Raw genomic sequence first — 25,000 nt, 5'->3', positions numbered from 1 at the left:
TACCTTGGCAGGTGAAGCACTTGACGTGGAAGTGGACGTTCTGGACCCGCACCACCTCTCCTTTACAAACCTCTCGGCAGCGAAAGCAGGTGATGGACGTCTGACCGTGGCCAGCACTTTCTCCCCTATAACCAGGGTGCTGGTAAGGCCCTGTGGAGCAGGGGAGATGATGTGTGATCAGAAGAGCGCCCACTGAAATACATCAGATGTGAAGCCCTTAAAACTCTTTGCAACATCAGATAAGGACAGAGCCCTTTTTCTAGGGTGAGTTACAAAAGAAAGCATTTAGTTTTTCTGGCAGTTGGAAACAGGATGATTTGATGTAAACATTGCTAGTGTTGCTTCTATAAAACACAGTTTAAACTACAGTACGTCGAACGGTGCAAAGCTTTCATCATCAATTCTCGTTTTCCATTAGCCTTATAGGGCTGGTCCGTCGTGTAGTTTAATGCTGTGTGTCATAGTCCGGTTAATCAGGGGGTTTTATGGCATAATGGACTGGAGCGCGCCGGCCTGCCAGCATTGTTGGAGTAACAATAGAACGACTGATACAGGGGAATGGCTTCCTGCCAAAGCTCATGAACACAAAAGACAAATCCAGAAGTGTCCATCTGAGGTAAAGTATATCATCAGAGAGAGAGAGACTGCATTTAATCACAAATCACTGGACATTACATCACTGCTCCTTACGTAACTTCTCTTTCAGTGAAGGCTTTGGAACGACAACGTCTTAGAAAACACTTTCACGTCTCTGGCCAATAGTTTCTGTTGAATAATTGACTCATTTGTTCTGTTCTGTTCTGTCTTCATACATTTTATTCTGTTCCACTCCATGGAGTATTGGAACCTACACTCTTAAAAGTAAAGGTACTACAAAGGTTCTTTGAGTGATGCCATAGAAGAACCACATTCTTAGGAGAACACTTTACACTCCTCACAGACAGTCACCCGGAGGAAACCCACACAGACACAGGGAGAACACACCACACTCCTCACAGACAGTCACCCGGAGGAAACCCACACAGACACAGGGAGAACACACCACACTCCTCACAGACAGTCACCCGGAGGAAACCCACACAGACACAGAGAGAACACACCACACTCCTCACAGACAGTCACCCGGAGGAAACCCACGCAGACACAGGGAGAACACACCACACTCCTCAGAGACAGTCACCCGGAGGAAACCCACGCAGACACAGGGAGAACACACCACACTCCTCAGAGACAGTCACCCGGAGGAAACCCACACAGACACAGGGAGAACACACCACACTCCTCACAGACAGTCACCCGGAGGAAACCCACACAGACACAGAGAGAACACACCACACTCCTCACAGACAGTCACCCGGAGGAAACCCACGCAGACACAGGGAGAACACACCACGCTCCTCACAGACAGTCACCCGGAGGAAACCCACGCAGACACAGGGAGAACACACCACACTCCTCACAGACAGTCACCCGGAGGAAACCCACACAGACACAGAGAGAACACACCACACTCCTCACAGACAGTCACCCGGAGGAAACCCACGCAGACACAGGGAGAACACACCACACTCCTCACAGACAGTCACCCGGAGGAAACCCACGCAGACACAGGGAGAACACACCACACTCCTCACAGACAGTCACCCGGAGGAAACCCACGCAGACACAGAGAGAACACACCACACTCCTCACAGACAGTCACCCGGAGGAAGTCCGGTGACACAGAGAGAACACACCACACTCCTCACAGACAGTCACTCGGAGGAAACCCACACAGACACAGGGAGAACACACCACACTCCTCACAGACAGTCACCCGGAGGAAACCCACACAGACACAGAGAGAACACACCACACTCCTCACAGACAGTCACCCGGAGGAAACCCACACAGACACAGAGAGAACACACCACACTCCTCACAGACAGTCACCTGGAGGAAACCCACACAGACACAGAGAGAACACACCACACTCCTCACAGACAGTCACCCGGAGGAAACCCACGCAGACACAGGGAGAACACACCACACTCCTCACAGACAGTCACCCGGAGGAAACCCACACAGACACAGGGAGAACACACCACACTCCTCACAGACAGTCACCCGGAGGAAACCCACACAGACACAGGGAGAACACACCACACTCCTCACAGACAGTCACCCGGAGGAAACCCACGCAGACACAGAGAGAACACACCACACTCCTCACAGACAGTCACCCGGAGGAAACCCACACAGACACAGGGAGAACACACCACACTCCTCACAGACAGTCACCCGGAGGAAACCCACACAGACACAGGGAGAACACACCACACTCCTCACAGACAGTCACCCGGAGGAAACCCACGCAGACACAGAGAGAACACACCACACTCCTCACAGACAGTCACCCGGAGCGGGAATCGAACCCACAACCTCCAGGTCCCTGGAGCTGTGTGACTGCGACACCTACCTGCTGTGCCGCCCTCCATTTTAAACAAAGATGTATAATCCAGTTACTGTTGTGTGTCACATGACCTCCTTTACTTTACTGTAACTTGTGTTGCACTATAAAAAGTCCTGTGAGATTTGTGTCTAGATTCAAATCAGAATCTGATTAAATTTGTTCTTTTCCACTCATATCTTATCAGATCAAATGTGTTCAGCTGCTTTTATTCCAGAACTAACACTGGACACAGAAACTCTGCCAAGAATCACCAACCATTTTGACAACAGTGTTCATAATTAGACAGTGAGTAAAATGTCTGAGTATCCGATGTCCTACTGTCCGAACTGAATTGATCTTATCCTAAGTCCTTAGCAGAGATATTTCGGGTTCTTTTCCCCAGAGGACACATGCTGAGTAACGGTACGTGGGAAGAAAGTGAGCACTGCCTGGGCCTAGTCATCCTCTTCATCCCAGAAAATCATGAAGCTAAATAAGGACTACATTTCCCATGAGGCTCTGTGCAGATAGAAAGCCCAGACGGTGTTGTGATTGTGCAGGGTATTATAGTGAAGAGCTTTGTGGCTTAAGGGTTATTCAAAAAGACATGTAAATACACACACACACACACACGCGGCATATATGCATATATAGGAAGGCTGAGAAAAACTGGAGCAAATTTCCATTCGCAGCTAATGGCCCTTGAGTAAGCCCCGATTTGAAGAGATCGAGTGAGGTTTCGGACTCTTAGAGGATGTCCTGACGTGAACCTGGCTGCGTATCCACTGAGCACGGCTAGAAGTGGGAGCAGCAATGCACCGTAGCTTTATCTCCACTGTATTTACACCCACAGTCACACAAAAGCAACCAAGGGTCAAGTGAGAGTGGGAAGCTTCCAGAAGATCTCTGTGATTTCTTGCCAAAAAAAAAAACAACCAACAATTGAAAATGCTTCAGAAAACTGAGAAAACTCTGTCCACGAGGGCAAAGCCCCACTGAGGTGTTTGCCGTGAGCCAACAGACACATAATCGATCAGAAATAACCGCTCCAGATGGACAAGATAATGAGCTCATCACCACAATGGAGCATATTATAATGAAGGCCCATTGACGTTCGAGAGGCTTTACCACATTGAAGAGGCACTCAGACTCATGTTGGAAGGTTCTTAGACTTTTAAGTATTCCAACAAAAAGGAGCAGATGTGGAAATCGCTCGAGGGAGCACTGGGCCACGCGTCTAAAGAGGAATGTGAGACGACAACAGGTGTCAGGAGAGGGTTAAATCCCTCCTAATAGTGGAAACAGGTTTGTTTTGTTTTCTGTGGAAATGAAAATATATTCAGTTTCACATTCATCTCTTAGGTTTTCTTTTTTATTTGCGGTTAAAGGAACAGTAGGTAGAATGTTTACCTTAAAATGACAGCTTCAAAATGATTGTGATGCATCAATGTCCTGTAATAGGGAGAAGAGAGCCTCTGCTTTTGCTACTCTGGGCTCAACACGGCAGAAACAGCACTATGTAGCTTTTGGAGGAGGGTAGGAAACCACTCCCTCCTTCTCCACTTCACTGATTTCAGGAGAGTGCTATAAATGTGAATAACACTCTGCTCCTTGACCCCAGGAGCAAAAAAACGCAAACAAAACAATAAAACTTTACCTAGTGTTTGTTTAAAGGGAACATCTGCGATTGTGGGGAGACGCAGCTCTAAGCTCCATGTTATTTTTTTAAGGTGGAACGATGTGTCTGAGGGAGAACAACTGTTGTTTGTACAAGGCTGAAGTGTAACTTGTCTGGAAGTTTTTATCTTTATAGTTTTGAATGACCACAGAAACTCATGTGTAACTCGAGTTGTTTAGTTTTGTAGCACAGTCGCTAATGCAGTTAGCTTTCTAACAAGTTTGGAGACATTTCCACCTTAAGTGATCCGAAACAGCAAAAACATTACCCAAGTCAACATTACCCACCTATGGAGCAGGAAGAGAGCAATATCCTCATCTCGGTTCATGCTTTTAAAGTGCTCCCCATTGTCTAGAACAACTCCAGATGCCTCTGCCGTGAGCAGAGAGAGACGAAGCCTAGCGCCGGACCCAGACACTTTGTTTTTTTACCCATTTAGAGACACTGGGGCTTCGTAAACACATTAGAGCGGTTTCGAGTGTGCAAACCAACTGGAGAGGGGCAAATGGCGAGAAAACATCAGAATTTTATATAAAATGTCTTTTGATTATAATCAAAACCACCATATTGCTAATGTATTATGAAGTAACAGAATTGTATGTGCCCCAATTTGCGTTGTAAAAGATTTAGATTTATACACAAAATACTATTCGTAGTAGCATTAAAGAATATGGAGACGGCATTAAGCAAGCACAGAGTGGGAAAGACACAGTAGAGTGGGAGTAAAAGCTGCTGCAGCAGTTGTTGAATAATCTCAAATAGAAGTGCTCATGTTTGTAACTAAGAGTGTCTAGTTCAAAAACACACGACGGAATCTTGTATCAGTAAAAACAGGAGCAGCCGTAGAAGGCCCATAAGCAAAGCCTCTGGATTCAGTGAGCTGATGTCTGATACCTGTGCAGGTACATAAATATGTATGAACATAGGCAGTTTACTAAAATGCTAAGTATATTTTGTCTTATTAACTATAATAATTATTAATAAAGGATTGAAAATGCAGCAAAATGTATAAAATGCAGACAATTTTGAACCATATCCCAGTATTGACGCTCACAATTATTCAAAATAAGCCAAAATGATGCATCGTTTTAATACTGATATATTTCTTAAAGCAAAACTAGCCGTTAGCGTATGGTTTCATTATCACCGTGGATTAGAATTCAGCTCATTACACCACAAACAATTACTGCTAATTTCAAGCCTTTTGCAGATATTCTACATAATTTGATCACATCTAAACCTCAATATACCCAACAAACTTCACCGAAACTGAGAATGGAGCAACTTAGCTTTGGATTGAGTGAATGGTGAGGATTACTGACGAATCCAAAGCTAACATTCTTTAGTGTCAGCTTTTGGTAATAGATAGCAACAACATCCGCTACTCTGTCAGCTTCTAGGGTGTCTATAAAGAGTTTCCCCAGGCATATCTTTTGAATGTATGTAGTCAGAAAATATAGCACTAGTGTGTAATTTTGATGGGCCTCTGCTAAAGAGCTGAAAGGGATTCACAGATTTGAACAGTCGCTAAGCATTAAATTGGGGGCTTAGGTAATCATTAAGAATGTAGCAGCCATGTAAATGTGTTTATTTTGCCCTGGGTGCATGTGTAATGCTAACCGGTATCTCTAGAATTACATTTGCTTATTAGCCACATTAGCCTCTTAGCTACAGTGCCAAAAGCAGGAAAACCAAAGTAGGAATACAGAAATGTCTGTACTAACTGGAACACATAGCCCTCAATGTTAGCATTTCACCAACATTGTCTGTAATATGCTCAAACATGGGCCTACATTTCACTGGTAGAAAGCACTGTCTTAACCCAATAACCTCCTTAAGACAGATGAGAACAATTAGTGGGAGTGTGTGCAGCTAATTGTGGTGTTACGGTTCTGACAGAGTAAAGCTTACTGTCAGAAGGGATGAGGTTAGATTGGAGCTGACCAAGTTGGCTATGGAAACTTCTAGCATGCCTTCCTTCTGCCTTACATCTCAATAAAGAGTCAGAACATTACAGAGCTAGCAGAGAAGTAAAGACAAGACATTTAGCCTAGCATAACAGCATGCTGTGTACAAAACAAGATTAAAAAATCAGAGTAATTTGAGATTTAGACTACAAACATCACACTTCCATGCAGACGTAATGCTCATTAGATAGTTTCCCTCCAATTAGGTGCTATGCTATGATCATGTACAACACCATAGGACATTGTAGCCTTGCTAAGGAGCTAACACAATGAAACCGACTGTGAAATGACAGGAGTAGTTTAAGACGATATGTAAACAGACAGTCTGTTGAGTCATGCCAAGCTTTGTAAGAAGAGACGTGATCTGAGAAACATGTTTTTTTTTTTTGCCTTTGGTGGATATTGAATATGCTAACGCTAATCATCACCATAGCCTCTGGCTATTACAAGCAGACAGGCAGCTTTTTCTAGAAAGGACTCTGCATGTGGGAGCATGATGAACTCCAAAGGGAGATCACAGTGCAGAGTGTGTACACAGTGGGCTTGCAGGCTTGGCTGAGTACAAGCACAGGCATTTATCAGCCATGGCGTATTGACTGCTTATGTGACAGGTGTGAATGACTGTCTGACAGAAGGAAATGCACTTGATCATGCACTGCTGGCAGAAGCATTATGGCCATGGAAGGAAAACAAGCCACTCTCCTTTAATGAAAGTTAAGACTGGTTTTGTTTCAGGAGACCTCTTTCCATCTAACGTCATCAAACCAAAGTCCCGTCACACACCTCAAGTCAGTGTACGAACCTTTCACACACAGTATATATATAACTCCAAGACTGCATTTATCGAACCTGCAGGGGCCGACACACAAGCAGTCCTCTCCTCTTGTCCTTGTCGTCTCCCTCCAATGGCTTAATCGCAGAGGATTCCAGCATGTCAAGGGTGGTCTGTTAAGAATTATGGGTATTTTCTTGCCCCGGTGACTGGGTTAGAAATCAGATGATGGGGTCAGACTAAATCTCCCATCTCAATGATCGGCTCAATCGTGCGACCTCAAGGTCAACTGGAATCAAACCAACACCCTTGAGAGCCACGGCACGTCTTGTAACCGCCAGCAGAACACCGTTCAGAAAAGGCACAGTTCGGTAGAGAGGCTCGACACAACGTGGAGAACCAAATCTGTGTGAAATCTCACGTTCATTGCTGTTTTACTTTGTTTAATTTTAGTCATGTTTCACATTGAAAGGCGTAAGGATTATTTATGCATTCACAATCACAAGGTTTATATAAATGATGGTCTCGGTTGGGTATGCTAGGCTCAAAGTTCAACCCCAGCCATGTACGAACAACAGTCGTTGAGCTTCTGAACCTAAACAAACCAGAGAGATCAGAGTTTCCCCATAACTGTAGATGTCCCCTTTAATTGTTTTATGAAGCACACCTTTTTTCACTTGCTATGTTTCTTCACTCATCCCCTCGATCTTACTCTGTATATCCTTCCAAAGTGTTAACACACAGGAGTACAGCAGTGTAGAGTTTACAGGTCAAACCCTGGCATGAATCTTTTCCAGATGTACTGTCAGTAGGCCTGTAGCTCAGGAAGCAAGTCTTCAACATGATTCTGCAATTTAGAAAAACTGAGCCCATTCTGTGGTGTTGGAAATGATCTTAAAAGACTCGCGTTAGCCCATTTTGCTCAGTAATGAATCACTCACACACACAGAACACACTCATCCCAGGTGGCTCTTAGTCCGGTTTGGCTAGGCTGCCTCTGTCTCTGCCACTCTTCTGCCATCTGGGTGTAGAACAGGCGCCAGGCTCCGGGGTGCCCCCTCCGGAACTGGCACCGCCTCCTCCTGCACCCGCTTCTGTCTTTACTTTGGCCGCTTTATGCATCCCAAGTGGTGTTGCTAGGTAAGCCATCAACTCCCCCCAAAAATACCATGGCAACGTCACCAGATCCGAACCAATGACAAGCCTGCGAGGCTGACGACGCTGTATAACTTTAGAACTTTTGCCAGCTCTGGATCCAAGCTTCTATGAAGAGCTCCTCTCCGTTCCATCCCAGTTCTTCAGAGATATACAGGCACACACCGGGGCACTTGAAGGATCAAGCATTTTCCCCTTGCTGTTAATCAAACGACTCCAGATAGGGACGCTCTACGTTACAGGCTTACTAAGCAACTGTCCCAACTTATGATTTAGCTTCCTCTGCCAGTGACTTTTTTCTTGGAGCCTACGAGCAGCGATATATGAGCCTCCATAAACAACACATGCCTGCCCTGGAAAATGCAATTCAATTAACTGACACCATATTTCCAGTTGAATAAAACACATCAGGACTCTTTTGTCTTTCCCTATGGTATCCCTATTTTATCTATGTCCTAACAACCATAGATTGTATCAATGTAGAAGGTAGTACACCTCTGAAGTACATAAATACAAATAAAAATAACGCATTACTTGTTTCAGCATGAGCTCACAGCAGTAGGAGTTTGTGTTAACTGTGGCTTGATGGCGCTCAGCTCCAGAACAATGCAATGTGACAATCCTTGTTTTTGTTTGGTATGTCCCTTGCGATTGTTTGAAAAAGGCAAACAGACCAGCTGGGGGAGTGTTAATCAAAAAAATTTCTCACTTAAGGGCTATAATGTGAGATCTCACGCAAGTGACAAATCTCTGAAATCCCATAACGCCCACTGGAGACTTCTTAACAGTAAGACACCCAGACGCCCAAAACACTGCCTCTGACACTTGAATTACGGCGTGTTTAAAGATACTGTGTCTAATCCGTGTGGAACTCACCAATTTCTTTTCTTACCAGTTCTCAAAATCTGGAGAAATATCAAATTTACACAATGTCCACCACCCACCCCCAAATATAGTTTATCCGCCAAGACCTGCTCGCTGTCCAAATTTAGTTTCAGGCAAATACAGCTTACAATTCATCCACACTTGAGCTGTAAAACGAACAGTAGTTTCATCGCATTCGTATTAGCAGTCATCCTGAAGCCTGAGTGTTTCTGAATTTTGCTTATTCATTGTATCATGATTGTATACTCCATTGCATATTATTATAAGCATGCTAAACTGGAGCGCCATCCAATTCAATCTGAGTCTGATGCACTGGGATATTTTCCAAAACTGCCTAAGGAAGGCAAAATGCAGGCAGGCGTGGCATCAGCAGATGACCAGCCAAAGTCCCCTTAGAACTAATGTCATGGCATTATGGGAAATACACTCTGTTTCAGTGCTGAATTACTTCCAGAAGACACTGCAGATGCCTGGCGTAAGCAATAAACAGCTCAGAAACTGACTAATTCAGCAAGGATCTACACCACAAATACAATCAAAACAGTTTTGCTGCACTGGAGCTACGAGGCTAATAGCTAATATGTTAAGACAGTGTACACCACATCAGTTAGCACTGTGCCAATTTGATACCTAAATCTCATCAAGTTGTTAAGAAATCACTGTTTTATGACACTGTTTATTTAGAATTTAGACAAAATTTGACTTTCAAGATGGCCGCCATTGTTATTTTAGCTAGGCTTTGTACGCTTGCTCAGATAAAGTCAGGGTTCTGGTTAAATCAGGCTGGAAGGTGTGTAATTTGTGATTTCATTCTGTACGAGCTCTGTAGCACTTATAGCCTGTAAAGTAAGGGGTACTACAACAGAGGTTTATTGATTTCTGTGAAAACATGGCGATGCAAGATTGCCTCAAGCTTAGACCAGTGACTTGAGCCACAAGACACAAATAAAAAATCGCTGCCAGTGTGAACATGCAGTAAGTCTTCAGAAGTAAAGGATGATTTAGGCTGAAATTGTGCAGTCCTAGCAAGAGGGCTTCCTTACTTTGCTAATTTTATTAGCCTATTAGCATTGAGATACACTAAAACTACAGAAGCAACAACCTGCCTGGGCAAAATGAACACACTGGTGGTGAAGGACGTTCTTCTTTAAAATCAGTTCTAAAGCTAATCTAGTTACCTTTGCAAATTCAGCCACTAAGCATTGAGATACATAGTGGGGTAAAGAGCCTTGACATTGACCTTATAATACTGCGCATACATAAGGCCATCTGTAATTACTGTGGCATAAAATAGCTCTGCTAAAACAGACAGCAGCTTTACGACAAAACTAAATGTGGTGAACGTTTTCACCGTGTCTGCACAATGACACACATTTACATGCTGTCACCAAACCTCCAGCACCTCAGTGACTCACTTCAGATGTCTTGCGTAGGTCTCAGTACCAGATCCAGTAGGAAGTGAGTTCTAATATTTTAACTTCACTTTGAGGTCTCTCTTTTTTAAAAAGAAATTTTGAGTTGAGGCGGCGGAATTTGATTTTGGATTCAGTTTCATTCTTGGACACAGTCATCAGTGGTCATTTAGTTGTAAATAATGCCCCTTTTCACACATGCACTGTAATCCAGAAATGTTCCGGAGTTTTCCCGGAGCTGTGTGTTTGAATGTGACCATCTGCAGCATTCTGGAAATGTTCCGGAGTATCTCCTGCACGTGCTGCAAAGGCCCCCCCCACACCTAACACACGCTTCGCACCACTGTGAGAGCCCATCTCACACAGATAATCTCCTGCTGGGAACTGCATTTGTGAACGACCACTCCGGGACATCTCCAGACCCGATACTCCAGAGTTTCTCTAAGAATTCTCCAGAGTGCATGTGTGAAAGAGGCATAAGTGAAATTCGTTTTGAACACCACACTTTTCATTTATTAGATTTATCTCTATCCCAAAAATACAAGGAAGTACTAGCATTTGAATTGTTGTGATTAATGTAATTCATTTTTTGTATCGATTGACACCAATATAAATATTTTTCTTTATGTTGATTCTTTAATTTTTACACTTAAATATATACGTAAATATCTATTATTATAACTTCAGTCTTAAGAAGATGCAAAAAGTGAATATTTACACCAAACTTTGTGATTAATCTGTTGTTGTTTTTAATCGATCAAATTAGAGACGACCGATGCTTTACTGTACAGCACGTCTGCGGAGAGTCCAGCTCTTCACATCCCACGAGTCTGGAAGGCTGTGTATCGAGCGGCTTTATAAATGAACTCCACAGGCCCACGGTCCTGCAGGTGATTTCTGCCTGGGTGCTTGCTGCAATCACAGGCCTTGAAGCTAATGCTAACACAGCTCTTTTTTTAATAAAGGCCACGGAAGGTGTACAGTGGACAGCCTCGGTGTGGTAACCACAGGAGCCATGTGTGGACCCTAGTTTTAGAGCGGAACAGAGGGAGGTGTGAGGTATAGGTGGAAAGGTGTCTGCCCACCTGTGTGTGTGTGTGTGTGTGTGAGAGAGAGAGAGAGAGATCATTGATACAGTCTAGCTCTAATGTAGCTGATGAATATTACTGCTGTCATTTAAAACAACAGTCCCTCAGTAGAAGGACAGTGTGAATGAAGGGGACTGTGCAGAGAAACAGTGAGGGACAGAAGAGTGAAGCGAAAAAGCTTTCTCTCACATTCCCAAATCTGACAGCATTCCCAAGTGTGTGTCACTCTTCACCAGCCGAGGGTAAAATCACATAACACACTCTGTTAGGCTTCTGAGACACGAAGGAGAGATGTGACAATTTGTCCGTCAACTTGGTTTACTCAGCTTACCGTTCTTACACTGACTTTCACATCCAGAGAGAGAGAGAGAGAGAGAGAGAGGACAGAGGGAGAAAGAGAGAGAGAGATGGCAGAGAGAGAGAGACATGGACAGAAAGAAAGAGAAAGAGACAAAGAGAGAGAGAGAGAGAGACAGTATATGTAAGTGGGTATAAGAGTAAACCAGGTGAACGTCTCGGTCTCTGAGACCTGGCGTGTAATTGCGGTTGTCAGCTGGCTTGGCACACGTCTGGGCTCAGGAGCTTGGAGCGGGTGCCCACTGAGTGTCATTCAATGCCATTTTAATCACACCCTAAAGGCCAGTCTAAATCCTCTCTGTTTGTGGACATTAGAGCTTCTCTGCTTAAAGAGTCCCATCTCAGCGTAATCTGCCACAAGTCAACGCACCTACAACAGGCCAAAACCCTTAGTGTTACACTAGTGTAATCATTTTTATGAATAATATCTCAACAGGTAGTGTCTCTGTTACAGCTCCAGGGTCCTGGAGTGTGGTGTGTTCTCCCAGTGTCTGCGTGGGTTTCCTCCGGGTGACTGTCTGTGAGGAGTGTGGTGTGTTCTCCCTGTGTCTGCGTGGGTTTCCTCCGGGTGACTGTCTGTGAGGAGTGTGGTGTGTTCTCCCTGTGTCTGCGTGGGTTTCCTCCGGGTGACTGTCTGTGAGGAGTGTGGTGTGTTCTCCCTGTGTCTGCGTGGGTTTCCTCCGGGTGACTGTCTGTGAGGAGTGTGGTGTGTTCTCTCTGTGTCTGCGTGGGTTTCCTCCAGGTGACTGTCTGTGAAGAGTGTGGTGTGTTCTCTCTGTGTCTGCGTGGGTTTCCTCTGGGTGACTGTCTGTGAGGAGTGTGGTGTGTTCTCTCTGTGTCTGCGTGGGTTTCCTCCGGGTGACTGTCTGTGAGGAGTGTGGTGTGTTCTCCCTGTGTTTGCGTGGGTTTCCTCCAGGTGACTGTCTGTGAGGAGTGTGGTGTGTTCTCTCTGTGTCTGCGTGGGTTTCCTCCGGGTGACTGTCTGTGAGGAGTGTGGTGTGTTCTTTCTGTGTCTGCGTGGGTTTCCTCCGGGTAACTGTCTTTGAGGAGTGTGGTGTGTTCTCCCTGTGTCTGTGTGGATTTCCCCTCCAGGGTTATGTTCCCACCTTGCACCCAGTGATTCCGGGTAGGCTCCGCACCCACCTGCCCTGAACTGGATACGTGTTACAGATAATGAATGAATGTTGGTCAGAACTAAACATCTCCCTGATGCTGATGACTTTTAAAGTAACACTAGGAAAGTTTAAGATATTGACTTATTTACTTATATATTTTGCTCCTGGAGTCCTCCTCTAGTCTAATTAATTTTTTACAGCACTGTACTGATATAAATGTAAAAGTGAGTGGTTTCCTACCCTCCTCCACAAGTTACATAGTGCAGTTTCTGCCTTGCTGAGCTCAGCGTAGGAACAACAGATGCTCTGTTCTCCCTATTACAGGTCAGGGAATCATCTCAATGATTTTGAAGCTGTGATTTTAAGGTAAAAATACGACATACTGTTCCTTTAAGCAATCATAACTGTACTTAGAATTTATTTTGGTTGAAATTATGAGTTCATAGCATTTTTTAGATCCTTAAGATCAGCATCGGCATCAGCTTTTTCATATTGATCATGCCCTTACCTCCACAGACAGGAGTGAGCTAACTAGATTAAATTGACCTTGGCCGACTGGAGCAATGATCACCTACTGATCAGCCTCATTAAGGGCATGGATGTGGTCCAGGACATGGTGCTGCACAGTGGGTCGAGATGGAGAAGAATCTATCTGCAGCATAAAGCTTAAAGCTGATTCCACATCAGCCCTGCCCAACTCCTGCCTAATGGAATGGAGTGTGAGATATCTGTCATTCGGAACCACACACACACACAGATGCAGGCGGTAGGAGGGCTGCTCACTGAGCTGTAGTAACCTGCATGCTTGGCTCCTATTAAAAGTCCCTCTTTCAGCATGTTTCCCCCGCTCTCCTGATGTAAATGCTATGGCAGGCAGCCAGCCCAGATGCAAGCTTTAACCTCCTGCTGTTCACTACGAAAGCCAGTGCACTGCTGTTCACTCTCAGTAGGCCGGTGTATGCTACTACTACTGTACTGTGCTACTGTACCACTGCCCTAGCTCTGAGGTGTACATCTCTGACATCAATCCCATTCGTCTCTGTCTTTATAGATCCCTGTAGGAGCCTGTGTTTACAATGTCCAGGTGTCTGTAAATGGCTAAAACACCAAAGGGTCTCTCTGCGCTTTCTCTCTCTGTTCACGCCGTCTTTAGACAATGAAAAGACCTTCAAACATTGAAAAGCCTGAACCGAGATGAGGGTATTGCTCTATTCCTGCTCCGTAGGGGGGTAACGTTGATGTCTGTGAGGAGTGTGGTGTGTTCTCCCTGTGTCTGCGTGGGTTTCCTCCGGGTGACTGTCTGTGAGGAGTGTGGTGTGTTCTCTCTGTGTCTGCGTGGGTTTCCTCCGGGTGACTGTCTGTGAGGAGTGTGGTGTGTTCTCCCTGTGTCTGCGTGGGTTTCCTCCGGGTGACTGTCTGTGAGGAGTGTGGTGTGTTCTCTCTGTGTCTGTGTGGGTTTCCTCTGGGTGACTGTCTGTGAGGAGTGTGGTGTCTTCTCCTGTGTCTGTGTGGGTTTCCTCCGGGTGACTGTCTGTGAGGAGTGTGGTGTGTTCTCTCTGTGTCTGCGTGGGTTTCCTCCGGGTGACTGTCTGTGAGGAGTGTGGTGTGTTCTCCCTGTGTCTGCGTGGGTTTCCTCCGGGTGACTGTCTGTGAGGAGTGTGGTGTGTTCTCTCTGTGTCTGTGTGGGTTTCCTCTGGGTGACTGTCTGTGAGGAGTGTGGTGTGTTCTCCCTGTGTCTGCGTGGGTTTCCTCCGGGTGACTGTCTGTGAGGAGTGTGGTGTGTTCTCTCTGTGTCTGTGTGGGTTTCCTCTGGGTGACTGTCTGTGAGGAGTGTGGTGTGTTCTCCCTGTGTCTGTGTGGGGTTTCCTCCGGGTGACTGTCTGTGAGGAGTGTGGTGTGTTCTCTCTGTGTCTGTGTGGGTTTCTCCGGGTGACTGTCTGTGAGGAGTGTGGTGTGTTCCCCCCGTGTCTGCGTGGGTTTCCTCCGGGTGACTGTATGTGAGGAGTGTGGTGTGTTCTTCCTGAAAATCCGATCACAGATTTTGATGTATATTAAACTGATTCTAAATTCGGGACATGAAAGTAAACGCAGAATGAAATCGCTACAAAACTAAACAACTCGACTTACAAATGAGTTTCTGTGGTAATTCAAAACTGTGCATAAAAACAACAGACCATTCCACCTTAAAAGACGCAGAGCTTCTGAATATAAACAAACTATAGAGCGGTGTTTCTCCACAATTGTAGATGTTGCCTTTAAAGACACAGACAACTGCTTGTATCTCTACACGGTTAATAATAAGGATGGTTCTTTAGTAAAAATGTTTTTATAGAACCCTGAACACTTAAAGATGAAAAGGGTTCTTTACATTGATAGAGAATGTAGATGGTTCTATTTAACACATTTCACGAAAGAGCTGACTCTTTCTTTAGACTGTAGGAAATATAGGTCCAAGAATATTTACACCCCCATATCATATGTATTTGATATTTAAAATACGGGTATTACATCGCATCAGTGAGGGTTAATGCAGCATGACCAGAGTTTAATGATATTTGCTGTGACCATGCTTATCTCTCACACACACACCCTCTCGCACACACACACACACACTCCTGCCACGTTCCTGTTGTCAGCTGACTTGCGCAGCTTAACAAAAAAACAAAAATGCCAGGCATTACAGGCATTCACAATGCTCCATTGAAACAAAGTGAGCTGCAGCGTGTGCCAGTGCTTCACTGTGGCTCAGCACTTAACTCTAATGAGAGCTACTTTTTGGCCATGGCTCCGGAGCAGGGGAACGACACCGATGTAATGGCCTCAGAACAGCGCAGAGATGTGAAAGAGTAATCCCGCACCACAAAGCAGGCCTCTTTCACTGTCCCGCGCTCATACCGGAATTACAAACGGATCAGCCGGCTTTTAGACTTCAGGATTACTTTAGAGTGGAGGTGTGGTGTTGTCCAAAAGAATGGAAGCAAACAGTAATATGGTTTTCTTTTATAAATACAATTTCCAACTATACACTACGCCGTATGCATTTAAACAAACATTCAGGAGTATCTGAGTACTCCAAATTCATTCATTTAATGTCTGTAAGCGCTGTTCGGGGTCGCAGTGAGTCTTATCCTAAATCACACTGGAGGGGGCGCCGATCCTCACACACTCTTGCCTTTATGTAGACACTTTTGAGTCTCCAATCCACCTACCAACGTGTGTTTTTTGGAGCTTGGGAGGGAAACCGGAGCACCCAGAGGAAGCCCACACAGACACAGAGAGAACACACCACACTCCTCACAGACAGTCACCCGGAGGAAACCACTCAGACACAGAGAGAACACACCACACTCCTTACAGACGGTCACCCGGAGGAAACCCACACAGACACAGAGAGAACACACCACACTCCTCACAGACAGTCACCCGGAGGAAATCCACGCAGACACAGGGAGAACACACCACACTCCTCACAGACAGTTACCTGGAGGAAACCCACTCAGACACAGAGAGAACACACCACACTCCTTACAGACGGTCACCCGGAGGAAACCCACACAGACACAGAGAGAACACACCACACTCCTTACAGACGGTCACCCGGAGGAAACCCACACAGACACAGAGAGAACACACCACACTCCTCACAGACGGTCACCCGAGGAAACCCACACAGACACAGAGGGAACACACCACACTCCTCACAGACGGTCACCCGGAGGAAACCCACACAGACACAGAGAGAACACACACACTCCTTACAGACGGTCACCCGGAGGAAACCCACACAGACACAGAGCGAACACACCACACTCCTCACAGACAGTCACCCGGAGGAAACCCACGCAGACACAGGGAGAACACACCACACTCCTCACAGACAGTCACCCGGAGGAAACCCACGCAGACACAGGGAGAAACACACCACACTCCTCACAGACAGTCACCCGGAGGAAACCCACGCAGACACAGGGAGAACACACCACACTCCTCACAGACAGTCACCCGGAGGAAACCCACGCAGACACAGGGAGAACACACCACACTCCTCACAGACAGTCACCCGGAGGGGGGGAAACCCACGCAGACACAGAGAGAACACAACACACTCCTCACAGACAGTCACCCGAGGAAACCCACGCAGACACAGAGAGAACACACCACACTCCTCACAGACAGTCACCCGGAGGAAACCCACACAGACACAGAGAGAACACACCACACTCCTCACAGACAGTCACCCGGAGGAAATCCACGCAGACACAGGGAGAACACACCACACTCCTCACAGACAGTTACCTGGAGGAAACCCACTCAGACACAGAGAGAACACACCACACTCCTTACAGACGGTCACCCGGAGGAAACCCACACAGACACAGAGAGAACACACCACACTCCTCACAGACGGTCACCCGGAGGAAACCCACACAGACACAGAGGGAACACACCACACTCCTCACAGACGGTCACCCGGAGGAAACCCACACAGACACAGAGAGAACACACCACACTCCTTACAGACGGTCACCCGGAGGAAACCCACACAGACACAGAGCGAACACACCACACTCCTCACAGACAGTCACCCGGAGGAAAACCCACGCAGACACAGGGAGAACACACCACACTCCTCACAGACAGTCACCCGGAGGAAACCCACGCAGACACAGGGAGAACACACCACACTCCTCACAGACAGTCACCCGGAGGAAACCCACGCAGACACAGGGAGAACACACCACACTCCTCACAGACAGTCACCCGGAGGAAACCCCACGCAGACACAGGGAGAACACACCACACTCCTCACAGACAGTCACCCGGAGGAAACCCACGCAGACACAGAGAGAACACAACACACTCCTCACAGACAGTCACCGGAGGAAACCCACGCAGACACAGAGAGAACACACCACACTCCTCACAGACAGTCACCCGGAGGAAACCCACGCAGACACAGAGAGAACACACCACACTCCTCACAGACAGTCACCCGGAGGAAACCACACAGACACAGGGAGAACACACCACACTCCTCACCAGACAGTCACCCGGAGGAAATCCACGCAGACACAGGGAGAACACACCACACTCCTCACAGACAGTTACCTGGAGGAAACCCACTCAGACACAGAGAGAAACACACCACACTCCTTACAGACGGTCACCCCGGAGGAAACCCACACAGACACAGAGAGAACACACCACACTCCTCACAGACGGTCACCCGGAGGAAACCCACACAGACACAGAGGGAACACACCACACTCCTCACAGACGGTCACCCGGAGGAAACCCACACAGACACAGAGAGAACACACCACACTCCTTACAGACGGTCACCCGGAGGAAACCCACACAGACACAGAGCGAACACACCACACTCCTCACAGACAGTCACCCGGAGGAAACCCACGCAGACACAGGAGAACACACCACACTCCTCACAGACAGTCACCCGGAGGAAACCCACGCAGACACAGGGAGAACACACCACACTCCTCACAGACAGTCACCCGGAGGAAACCCACGCAGACACAGGGAGAACACACCACACTCCTCACAGACAGTCACCCGGAGGAAACCCACGCAGACACAGAGAGAACACAACACACCCTCACAGACAGTCACCCGGAGGAAACCCACGCAGACACAGAGAGAACACAACACACTCCTCACAGACAGTCACCCGGAGGAAACCCACGCAGACACAGGGAGAACACACCACACTCCTCACAGACAGTCACCCGGAGGAAACCCACGCAGACACAGGGGAGAACACACCACACTCCTCACAGACAGTCACCCGGAGGAAACCTGAGGACAGTCCTGAGAATGAAGGATTTCCTACACTCCTCCATAAGTTACATAGTGCACTTTCTGCTTTACACTGATTTAGAAGCTGTAATTAGAAGATAAAAATACTACCTAATGTTGCTTAAAGCATTCAAAGTTTCTCTTTTCTTTAATCACAAAAGAAACACTTTTTATTTGAGGGTGTATCCGTGTAGAAAACCGACCCCAGCACTCGCCAGGCTACTGTTTAGACAAACATCTGTTACTTATAAGAAGCACAGGGCTTCCGAAATGAGGATTAGCAGCAGTGAATTACAGCCTGCGTTTGTACTTCAAAAAGAGCCTTTAATGACATGCGAATGTAGGCCGAGCGGTATTTTAAACGCACTGTTTACTGTGCTTCCCGGTGTGACCCCTATGTTGAAACCAGTGGAATAAACTGCTCAGGAATAGAATGCCTTCCAGATGTGTACCTGCAGCACATCTGTGTTCAGGGCAGGAGTTGTTTAGGACAGAGGAAGTCTGCTCAGTTCGGATTGGGAAGGATGAAGACAGAGCACACAGCCTTTGGCTTTCGTTGACTTCAAAGTCCCAGATTAGGAGAGTTCACCAAGGAGCGTCGTTGGATACGATCAGTACAACTCAACTTCACGTCAGAGCTGGAGGGTCAGGCAGCATGCGGTGTGAAGCCTGAACGTCCTGTCTGCTGCACAACCTGAGACAAGTCTAGGACTGGACTCCAATCTGTGGTTAAATATAAAAGAGGTCTGACCGGTCCTAATCCAAGGCCAGCCCCTAGCTGTTGATTGACAGACTAGGCTTTACTTGGATTATAAAGTAAACTGATTCATCTAAAATGTGTCTGTGTTCCCGAGAGCTGAGTTCCGAGGTTGGGCTGACAGTCCGGGTTCTGTTCAGCAGGACTACCACAGCGCCGTGGACTCTGAACGCTGTAAAGACCCGGAATGTTCCCAGAAATTAACCACAAAAAGAAGGACTCTGGCTTTACACACACAAAAAAAAAAAAACAGAATGCCGTTTTCATCTTTTAAGACGTTATACGCTGATTGTTGGTTTAAAAAGTCAGTGTTTAAGACACGGTGGAATATAACCAGTCTACACACACTTCACAGCGCCTCATCACTGATCTCATCGTTCCCGTTCACGTGTTTTAAATTATTTATTTATAGTTAACATTTTATGAGGTGCCATGTACAGGCTCCTCTTATTCCCATGAAGTGAAAAGTAGTTTGAATTTAAAAAAAATAAATAAATGACAGAAACAGTCCTGCTTCCCCAGTCGCTACGGACTTACAGATAAGAACAATACGCTGCTGAAAGAATTGGTTTTATAAGATGTGTTGCTGCCTACATTTCAGCCAATCAGAACAGTCATTCATTGTCTGTAACCCTTATCCAGTTCAGGGTGGTGCTGGGTCCGGAGTCTACCTGGAATCACTTGGTGCAAGGTGGGAACACACCCTGGAGGGGGCACCAGTCCTTCACAGGGCGACACATTCTTTCACACACTCACGACATACAGACACTTTTGAGTCTCCAATCCACCTACCAACGTGTGTTTTTGGATCATGGGAGGAAACCGGAGCACCCGGAGGAAACCCACGCAGACACAGAGAGAACACACCACACTCCTCACAGACAGTCACCCGGAGGAAACCCACGCAGACACAGAGAGAACACACCACACTCCTCACAGACAGTCACCTGGAGGAAACCCACGCAGACACAGGGAGAACACACCACACTCCTCACAGACAGTCACCTGGAGGAAACCCACGCAGACACAGGGAGAACACACCACACTCCTCACAGACAGTCACCCGGAGGAAACCCACACAGACACAGAGAGAACACACCACACTCCTCACAGACAGTCACCCGGAGGAAACCCACACAGACACAGAGGGAACACACCACACTCCTCACAGACAGTCACCCGGAGGAAACCCACACAGACACAGAGGGAACACACCACACTCCTCACAGACGGTCACCCGGAGGAAACCCACGCAGACACAGGGAGAACGACACCACACTCCTTACAGACAGTCACCCGGAGGGATACCCACACAGACACAGAGAGAACACACCACACTCCTCACAGACGGTCACCCGGAGGAAACCCACGCAGACACAGGGAGAACACACCACACTCCTTACAGACAGTCACCCGGAGGATACCCACACAGACACAGAGAGAACACACCACACTCCTCACAGACAGTCACCCAGAGGAAACCCACACAGACACAGAGGGAACACACCACACTCCTCACAGACGGTCACCCGGAGGAAACCCACACAGACACAGAGAGAACACACCACACTCCTTACAGACGGTCACCCGGAAAACAGCACTCAAGTCACAAGAGAACCAAAGAACCACACGACCCAGCAACGGTCAACGGACGGAGGGGAACCCACACAGACACAGAGAGAACACACCACACTCCTCACAGACGGTCACCCGGAGGAAACCCACACAGACACAGAGGGAACACACACACTCCTCACAGACGGTCACCCGGAGGAAACCCACACAGACACAGAGAGAACACACCACACTCCTTACAGACGGTCACCGGAGGAAACCCACACAGACACAGAGCGAACACACCACACTCCTCACAGACAGTCACCCAGAGGAAACCCACGCAGACACAGAGAGAACACACCACACTCCTCACAGACAGTCACCGGGAGCGGGTCTCGAACATATAACCTCCAGGACCCTGGAGTTTGTGTGACAGTGATTTTTGAGAATAACAGTTTTGGTGCAGTATATAATAAATAAATAAAAGTAAACAGATGGGAACATACACCAATCAGCCTTTCTTTTAAATTCAAAAATTAATTGTCCATTTCATCAGCCCCACTGACCAGAGGAGCACTGCGTAGTACAATTACACACTGTAGTCAGTCTGTTGCTCTGCATCCTTTTCTTAACCCTTTCACCCTTTTCACCAGGACCCCACAGGACCACCACATGTCGATGAACACAGCAAAACACACCTCAGTGTCACCCAGATCATACCTGCTAACAATACTGTAATTAAAGGCGCTGCAGAAGCTGATAAATGGACCATGTGTGTAATAACAGGGAGGTAAATTTGCTCCAAAAAGTGGAGTGGCTTGTGCAGATGGTTTGGTTACAGAATATCACACGTACGATAAACAATGGTATTAAATTAATATACTTCATTCATATTAATATAACGTTAATTTCAGTTTTTGAAATGGATACTTTTTCAGAAGTATTTTTCAGTGGTTTGTTCGTATCGCCAAGAATATCGTTATCGCCAAACTACCCTGAAGTATCGTGATATTACTGTAGGGCCGTATCGCCCAGCCCCAGAGGAGTGCGTGTTGTCAAAGTCAGCTGCTCAACGCAAAGCAGCCAGAGGTGTTCCCCTTCACCGCCTGCAATAGGGCTGCATTATTCATTATCAACAGCGTTTTCCCATTTTGAATCGTCCTCACGTTGAGTGTGAGTGTGTTACCTGACGCCCCGCTGCAGGACACAGGTGAGTCCTGACAGGTACCGACGGGTGACGTAGGTCTGACGATCAACGTGGAGCACTTTTCTTTTAAAGCATTGATCATATTTACCCCGGTCTCTACACCTCAGTCCGCACTCTTACCGTTCGTGTTCATGGTGAGAACCGTCCTCTCCCCTCCGCCGTCGACCGAGCAGCTTCCCGTTACTTTACACTCCCTCCATGCCCGGGATCCGCGGCCGTTAAAAGACGTTATTCACACAAACAGAGAACGGAGTGTCGAACGAAGCCTGGGTTCTGGAGCGGTTTGTCGAGGCGGGCTGGTGAACAGAACAGAACCGGACCGGGATTGGATGGGTGTCTCCCTGCCGTTAGAAGGTTTAAAGAAGCCCGAGAAACCGTTAAAAGAAAGCGCTAAGATGAGCCAGAGAAGCCTTGTCTGAGTAAAGCCAGAAAAACCGTTAGAATTCGGTCGAGAGACCGTTAAAACGAGCCGGTGGTGGTCGGGGGCTAGTCCTCGCCGCTAGCGGAGAGTTGAGTGTGTCCTGTAGAGGTGTGTGTGGAGTGTGTTCAGGGTCCTGCACTGTCAGTAATATCGTGTGTGTGTGAGAGAGAGAGAGAGAGAGAGGGAGAGAGAAAGAGAGAGAGAGAGGACAGAAAGAGAGAGAGAGAGAGAGAGAGAGAGAGAGAGAGAGAGAGAGAGAGAGAGAGAGAGAAAGAGAAAGAGAGAGAGAAAAAGAGAGAGAGAGAGAGAGAGGACAGAAAGAGAGAAAGAGAAAGAGAAAAAGAGAGAGAGAAAGGACAGAAAGAGAGAGAGAGAGAGAGAGAAAGAGAAAGAGAGAGAGAAAAAGAGAGAGAGAGAGAGAGAGAGAGGACAGAAAGAGAGAAAGAGAAAAAGAGAGAGAGAAAGGACAGAAAGAGAGAGAGAGAGAGAGAGAGAGAAAGAGAAAGAGAGAGAGAAAAAGAGAGAGAGAGAGAGAGAGGACAGAAAGAGAGAAAGAGAAAGAGAAAAAGAGAGAGAGAAAGAGAGAGAGAGAGGACAGAAAGAGAGAGAGAAAGAGAGAGAGAGAGAGAGAAAAAGAGAGAGAGGACAGAAAGAGAGAGAGAAAGAGAAAGAGAAAAAGAGAGAGAGAAAGAGAGGACAGAAAGAGAGAGAGAGAAAGAGAAAGAGAGAGAGAGAGAAAAAGAGAGAGAGAGAAAGAGAGAGAGAGGAAAGAGAAAGAGAGAGAGAAAAAGAGAGAGAGAGAAAGAGAGAGAGAGGACAGAAAAGAGAGAGAGAGAAAGAGAGAGAGAGAAAGAGAAAGAGAGAGAGAAAAAGAGAGAGAGAGAGAGAGAGGGACAGAAAGAGAGAGAGAGAGAGAGAAAAGAGAGAGAGGACAGAAAGAGAGAGAGAGAAGAGAAAGAGAGCAAAAGAGAGAGAGAAAGAGAGAGAGGACAGAAAGAGAGAGAGAGAAAGAGAAAGAGAGAGAGAGAGAAAAAGAGAGGAGAGAGAAAGAGAGAGAGAGGACAGAAAGAGAGAGAGAGAGAAAGAGAGAGAGAGAGAGAAAAGAGAGAGAGAAAGAGAGAGAGAGGACAGAAAGAGAGAGAGAGAGAGAAAGAGAGAGAAAAAGAGAGAGAGAAAGAGAGAGAGAGGACAGAAAGAGAGAGAGAGAAAGAAGAGAGAGAGAGAGAAAGAGAAAGAGAAAGAGAGAGAGAGAGAGAGAGAGAAAGAGAAGAGAGAGAGAGAGAGAGAGAGAGAGAGAGAGAGAGAGACGCTCTCAGAGCAAGGACGTTAATAAGAAAGTTAGCTAAGCAGAAAACGCCAGCAAACAACTTACACTCAAACATCAAACGTGTCAGTATTTGAATAAATATTAAATACACCACAACACGTTCTGTACAGTGTCATGTTATACCTCCTCATAAGTTAATAACTCAGGGACATATTACGATGTTAAAATCTTATACAAAACTCTTAAGAAGTCTTTGTCACAGATGGATGAATGTGATATTATTCGTTATTAAATTTACTTTTTACGTTTTATATAAACTCACACACGCTAAATGCAGTATACGGGCACACACACACACACACACACACACACACACATATATATATGTACACACCATTTTTACCACATCATTTGAAAACCGCAGCTGTGTGAGAATTTCATGACATGGACCAATAGAAATGCTCCAAAATTACGTAAAAATACATTTACGTCAATTTTTTATATTGACGTCCTTTGACAGTTAAGTTTTTTCCCCTCTCCTGTAAAAGTTACTATTTTGGGAGATACGTGTTTTTTTAATTGGACGGAGACGCTATGTACACACGGAAAGTCGTTTGTGTTATGAATAATTAATACCACATTAATATCACATGCTTCTACAGAAATCAAGAAACAATCGTGTGTAAAGTTACTGTATGAAAAGATGTACGATTGCCGCCATCTTGTGGTGAAATCTACTTTTTCCTCAGATCCTAGTCCTCAGAGTTCCTTAGAATGAGCTTTTGGGAGCCTTTGTAGAAGACGACACACATCACAAATTCGGTGCTTTATTACTCCACTGTTTCTTGAGAGAGAGAGAGTGAGAGAGGGGGGGGGGGGGGGGAGGGGGAGGAGGAGAGAGAGAGAGAGAGAGAGAGAGGGAGGACAGATAGCGAGGACAGAGAGAGGGAGAGAGGGAGGGAGGACAGAGAGAGAGGGAGGAGAGAGAGAGAGAGAGAGATGGAGGAGAGAGGAGGACAGAGAGAGAGATGGAGGACAGATAGCAAGGACAGAGAGAGAGAGAGAGAGGGAGGACAGGACAGAGAGAGAGAGAAAGAGAGAGGGGGAGAGGACA

At 46.6% G+C, this 25,000-nt stretch overlaps 1 protein-coding gene across 1 annotated transcript in view; it reads right to left on the bottom strand.

Annotated features, from left to right (window-relative positions):
- LOC136668084 (actin-binding LIM protein 3-like) overlaps positions 1 to 22,714 on the bottom strand; it is a 57,243-nt gene extending 34,529 nt beyond the window's left edge. The window contains exons 1-2 of the mRNA XM_066645327.1: positions 22,319 to 22,714; positions 4 to 150 (exon numbers count right to left, since the gene is read on the bottom strand). Of these exons, the coding sequence (XP_066501424.1) occupies positions 4 to 150; positions 22,319 to 22,331 (160 nt within the window). The 5' untranslated portion in view covers positions 22,332 to 22,714. The remainder of the gene's footprint in view (positions 1 to 3; positions 151 to 22,318) is intronic.
- Positions 22,715 to 25,000: the final 2,286 nt, after the last annotated feature.

Source organism: Hoplias malabaricus, chromosome 15, assembly GCF_029633855.1.
Source record: "Hoplias malabaricus isolate fHopMal1 chromosome 15, fHopMal1.hap1, whole genome shotgun sequence".
Taxonomy (NCBI): Eukaryota; Metazoa; Chordata; class Actinopteri; order Characiformes; family Erythrinidae; genus Hoplias; species Hoplias malabaricus.
This window is presented reverse-complemented; position numbering and strand designations above follow the sequence as displayed.